The following is a 6332-nucleotide window of genomic DNA, read 5'->3' as shown; positions in this document are numbered from 1 at the left end:
ACTAGCATTTGAAAAAAAAAAAAAGCGCATAATTTTTTGCCTTTTTACTTTTTATCTAATAGTTTCAGTTACTGTGACAAACACATAAATACATGTAAAAAACTAACACCAACCATCTACCATTTATACACTATCAGTTACCAGCTAACAGTTAAAATTAAAGCTACTAACTACCACCTAATTTGGTCAAGCATACCCTTCATTTACATGTGTCATATTTTACAAAGCTAATAATATGTAGTAAAAATAAGAATGCAAAAATATAAAACAAATCTTCTAGAAATGCTAAATGCATAAAGAAAGGTTTGGTAAGTGGCATTTATTTTATCCAATGTTCTTCAGTTTTGTTTTTCTTTGAAAGAGAAGAATCTTTCATATTCAATATTAATGGAGTATAAATAAAATAATTAACATATGAGTTTGGAATACAAAATACAAATGATGATGAAACTAATTATTGAAACTTAATCATTAACCATGTTGCAATTAACATAGCGACACATTAAAAAGTATTAAACCAACAAAACGATAATAATTATTGATTACAGAATAACATCTACCATTTACTTTAATCCCGATATATTTAATATACTCAGTATATCTATAGATAATATATTTATTTAATGCGATAATATTGACTTATTCAAAATGACTGATACACCGAACATGGCATACTAAGAGTGCATGGTTCGATACGTATCTATTCGTCGATGTATTACAAAAATCATAATCAAATAATTTGGTAAAGATTATTATGTCAACTAAAGTGTTAGTGATAATCTTTCTTTAATACTACTATAACCACGCCAAGTTTAGTGATAATCTTTCTTTAATACTACTATAACCACGCCGTTCAAAAAATTTAATCCAATAACTAAGTTATGATGATTGACGGTGTAATATTTCCGCAATAAATTTCAAGTACACATCTCTTGCTATAATTACAAAGTTTGTAGAGGTATCTGGGCTGCCTGTTTCAAAACCCTCGTTTGTTGATAGATTGAAAAAGTTAAAAACAGAGAAGAAGATTGAAAAGGAAGGATGCTCAGGTAATCGTAATGAAGAAAAGAACGCCGAAAAATCTATTCCTATCTTGATTGGAAGAAGATGAAGGAAATATTGTGATTGTGAGTTGTCCTCTTGTGAAGGTTTTGTAGATGATGGTATGTATTGAATAGTCATTTATCAGAAATTCAACTTAGTGACGTTATGAAAAGAAAGAGGGGGATAGAGTCATCCACTTCAGGTTTTTTACGTAAAAAAAATTATGAAGAAGATTTGGATTACGAAAGCAATCCAAAATTTGTTTTTAGCTACTCAAGATGGTAACAAGCCGGGTGCGATCAAATTAATAGCATGTTTACGTAGTTGAATAAGGGGTCCTTTGACCCATTAAATTTTAATTTCTTTTTATAATTTACTAATAAAATTTTATAGGACATCACTAAATTTAAAGATAGGACCGCATATGTTTTTAAAATCAATGGTTTTTTAAGTAAATATTTATATTTCAAAAAACCTTTTACAAAATACCACTCAAAATGTATATGACTCAATTGGTTTTTGATCCCATATTCGACATTGGGTCAAAGGAGCATTGAATAAAGGGTTCTTCCAAAATTCGGCTGATCGTGGTTTCATCTCTCCCTCATCGGGCACTTTGATTGGTGACGGATCTTCAAATGTTCTTTCTTTCAAGATTGAAAATCGCTCCGGTAAAGATATACGCTGAGAGATTTTATATGGTAAGTTGAAAAAGGTCGAACATTAGTTTAGTTTCTTGTTTGTATTCTTTTTGTATTGTCTTTGATCGATTTTTGTGGTTTGGCAGTTGTTTGTTTTGTTGCTTAGTTTAGTTCGATTCGATACCCGTTTTGGGGTAGTTTTCTGGTTGTGTATCTTTGTAGATGAGGCTCGGTATAAATAACTCGTTAGTATGTCGTTTTTTAGGTACAAGACTTATTGGGTCACTTATTGTATCTCTTGTTGAAGACGTTTTTTTTTTCAAAAATATTTTCGGTTTATATGAATTTTCACTATTTTGTCAAAAAATAGAATTTCTTGAGAGGTTAAAGAAATATTAAAAAATAGTCACATAATAACTCGATAATATCACATATATCTGAGTATAATATTCACCATTCTCAAATAAATTAACTAGAAAAACATACTTCATTTACCCATGAATAAGCTAGCTAAAAGTAAAACAACTAACACATAAAAATTGTTTTACTGGCGCTTGGGTGGGATTGTATGTGTATGTGGCGAGCTTTGGGTGATTCCTTCAAATTTTTTTCGTTTCGGTGCTTAGGAGTTTAGGTGGACACGGTTGTTATGTTTATTTGCGTTGTTATTTTTTTTTATCGAAACAACACACACACACACACACTATTTTTGTTCACGACGAGCCCTTTGATTATTTGCTTTGTTTGTATGTTTGTATTGGTCGTTTGTTCTGGTTATTGAGTTAGAGCTTGTTGCGATTGTTGTATTCAAGTAGATTGTTGGCTCTAAGTTGTCAAGAAGAATAGCAAGTTTGTATCATTTGAACTTAAATGAAATTAATTCAAGAATTCATGCAGTTGCAATAGACTAAATATTAATTGACTTGTAACTAAAAAGCCGTACTCATCCTCCATTGTTTAATGTAGAGTTATTACAAGTTAATTACTGAGGAGTAATTACTAATATAATACGTATAATATCCCATTCCACTAATATAGTTAAAACTACAAACTCACAACCAGTTACTCATCCCCCATCTTTCAATCTAACAGAGTAACAGGATAAGCAATAATTAAAAAAGAAGAAGTAATACTTAACTATTGAGCTCGAAATTAAGAACTTGCTAAGACAATAAGTTGGATCTTAAGTCCGAATTCTTGCATTGATTAAGTTCTAAATTAAATTCTAAGCAAATAAACACTAAGCTCAGGAGCAGCATTACTATCAGGATTCATCATATAGAAAGCTTCTGAATCTCTTGATCCACTAATTCTTTCAAATTTAGCTCTCATGTACATAATTTCATCACCTTCTTCATACTCTCCATCAACCTTTTTCTCCGGTGGTAATACACCAGCTCCCATTGATATCGGTTCAACCGCTTTCAAAACCCGCCATTCTTTATCTCCACACTCTCTTTTCATGGCAAAACCACATTTTTTTCCATTGCAATAAGTTCTCCAAACTGGCTCTTCTAACAACTTTCTTGAATCGCTCATTTTTTTAGTTTTATCTTCGTCTTTATCGCATTCCAATGCGATCCTAACAAGCCCAGAAGCCATTTCCTTAACCAGATTACTAATCGGGGTTTGAAGCTCGATCAGGAATGCTGGTTGGGAAGTAGGATTTCTTTGAATTGCGAAATAAACATGGCCTCTTCGGGACCCAAAAAAGGTCCCCAAGACTCTTGGGCCTAGGGAGTTTAAAAGATTTGTTCGGTTCTTATTTATTGTAGTAAGAACCGAACGGAATCTAGCAATTGTGACTGCTTGAAGTTTCTTTTTTGGTAGTGGAGATTGGTTGATGGTGGTTTTAGGACAAGGATTAGATTGTGGTGTAATGTCTTGATCATCCTCATTACTCACCTTATTTGACCAATGGAAGTGCATTGAGGCCTTTGCCATGTTCTTACTAAAGAATAGAATAGAATAGAATAGAATAGAATAGAATAGAATATTAGAAGGGAAGAAGGCAACTTCTTAAACAATGTGAGAGAAAAAAGAGGGAGATTGTTGTTTCTTTATGAATTTGTCAGTAGTTATTTCTTTATATGTGAACATCGAATAAATGCTTCTATCTTTATGTATGTACCATTTAGTCATTTACCAAGGAAAGGTGTTTGGTTGTGTTCTACTAAAGTTTGTTAGTTTGTGATTGATTTAAAGTATTTTGTATATACCAGGTACATAATAATTGAATATAAATAATTCTTCCATCACAAATTTATGGTTGTATTTTAATTTTGAAGTTCTTCTTCTTTCAACTTTGACTTTTAATATTTTCATTTTTTATATATTATTCGATAACATTTATATCAATAGATTAATTTTTGAATATATTTTTTTAACGATGTAACACTTATCAAATATTATGTAATGCATAAAAAATAATTTATAGTCAAAGTTGCAAAAACAATACCTCTAAAATATAAATAGGATAATAATAGATTTGGGACGGATAGAGCAAAAGATATAATTACATGTGGTCAAAACATAATTACCGAATGCATGTATCTTTCAAAATATACCCCGATATCATGTAGTATTTAATTTTTATTTTTTCATTTTAAATCATCTAATAATCTTTTTTTCAGTAATGGCATAATTGACTTAACTTTTATGGAAGAAGTTTTATATTTTATTATTTTGTACTCCGTAATTGACTTTACTTATATTTATTACGTATAAGAGGTATATTAATGACTTACGAATATATGAACACATTTATTTATTTCTACGCTTTTCAAAAAAAGAAAAAAAAAGTTATTTTTTTTAACGACGATTTTTTTGGCATCAGTAGATCATTTATTTCAACGACCCTCATCATTTACACGTATCACACACGTTCGGGCGGAAACCCGAACCCAATCGACGGTACCCGCAAACACATCCATTCGGGCAGTGTTCATGAGTAGATGTCCGAAAACGAATCTGATAAAACCTCCCTATATGGTCAATATATACCACAATTATTGGTGTTCAATTGTTTTAAAGAAAATCATGTCATCCCTAAGGATCGAACTCATGACCTCTCCCTATTACGTGACACAAAGTACATGAGGTGAACCGTTGGCCTATGCCCGCAAGTTCAAAAAAAAGTTGTCTATTTCTACTAATAATTGTATTTCGGGAAAATTATTTGAAAATGTATTGAACTTTTACCAAATTTCTATTGTATGCATCCAACTTTCAAATCTCCTATGGTATGAATTCAACTATTTAAATTATTCTATTGTATGTAGTTAACCTGTTATAACAGGTAAACTTTAGGTCACCTACTAGACAAATTTATATTATTGGTCTCTCATGTTTGTCAAATATTACATGCTAGTTATTTATGTTAATTTTATATATCATTGGTCCAAATTTTGATTTTGTTTGACTTTAAATGTCTATTTCAGTGATCAAGTCCTGCATTATTTATGTATAACCTCATTACCAGTTATAAAATTATATTGCTCCAGAAGTTTCCTCATATTTTACTAACCAGTGACATGTCTAAAAGACATGTTAGATTATCAGTCAATTTGGGTAATATCATCACTAATTTGGGTGACATAATTTTTCTTCAACCCCATTTGATCTATTGGGTGTTATATTTATGTCCCAGGCAAAGCTTAACATTCTAAACGAAGTTTTAATTGAGTCAATATGTAAATGATTGTTCTTTTGTCATCGTTTTTATTACTGTTACAATATGTACTTCATTCCCACATCACCTTTTACCCCACCTCACCATCAATTAAAGAAATCCCAGCAATATGTTACCAATCGATCCATTAACAGCATAAGATACCAACCGGATAATGTTGGTGTCTGGATCAAAGTGGACCAGAATAATAAAGGAAAAACACATCAGCAATCGGCCACTAGAACTTCAAACACAAACGATTTCCCTCCTCTTCAAAATTCACACAAAAACCCTAATAACCCACAGCCATCTACAAACCCTAAATCCATCCATACCGGCCACCAATCTACAAATAACATTCCGATCCATTCCAGATTGAACACAAGCAACTACAACATCTATCAGCGCTTCAAAACCCAAGAGAATGCCAAAGGTCTCATAAAAAATTTTGGAAACCCTAATTTCAATTCACCACCGCAGAAACCTGAGAACAAGAATATCACATCGTTTCTATTCTTTAACTTTCCTGATTCCTGGTCATCTGTCAATCTCTGGGGCCTTTTCAAGAAGCATGGCGAATTAGCTGAGATATACATCCCAAAAAAACGACTAAAAAATGGGAAAAGGTTCGGTTTTGCTCGTTATAGAAATATTCCCAATCACTTAATTGATTCCATGACTCGTAAACTTAACATGTTACATGCTGATGGTATGCTGCTGGTGGTTTATAAAGCCCATGATCGTAACACCAAACCAAACGAATTCAAGCAAGAATACAAAGTTCCACAAAAAACCACAGGCAGTGTACAATCTGTTAAATCAAAGGGTTATAATAATAATGGTTTAGATGAAAGAAGCTTTACAGACGTCATAAATAACGTTCAAATCAATCGGTCATATGTGGCTAACGTTTCTAATCAAGCAAGCAAAGAGTTTGGAATAATGATCCACACTGACGACAACATCATCGAATTACT

At 31.8% G+C, this 6332-nt stretch overlaps 1 protein-coding gene across 1 annotated transcript; it reads right to left on the bottom strand.

The window, feature by feature from the left end:
* Positions 1-2761: 2761 nt before the first annotated feature.
* On the bottom strand, positions 2762-3629 carry LOC139890234 (protein MIZU-KUSSEI 1-like). Its single transcript, XM_071873129.1, has one exon. It carries the CDS (start codon positions 3627-3629, stop codon positions 2904-2906), a length of 726 nt encoding a protein of 241 aa, XP_071729230.1. The 3' UTR covers positions 2762-2903.
* Between the last annotated feature and the right edge of the window lie 2703 nt (positions 3630-6332).

Source organism: Rutidosis leptorrhynchoides, chromosome 2 (assembly GCF_046630445.1).
Source record: "Rutidosis leptorrhynchoides isolate AG116_Rl617_1_P2 chromosome 2, CSIRO_AGI_Rlap_v1, whole genome shotgun sequence".
Lineage (NCBI taxonomy): Eukaryota > Viridiplantae > Streptophyta > Magnoliopsida > Asterales > Asteraceae > Rutidosis > Rutidosis leptorrhynchoides.
Note: the sequence above shows the minus strand (reverse complement) of the source record. Positions and strands in the feature narration are given on the sequence as shown.

Coding starts and splice junctions, on each gene's coding strand:
- LOC139890234 (XM_071873129.1), bottom strand. CDS start 3,629: ATGGCAAAGGCCTCAATGCACTTCCATTGGTCAAATAAGGTGAGTAAT.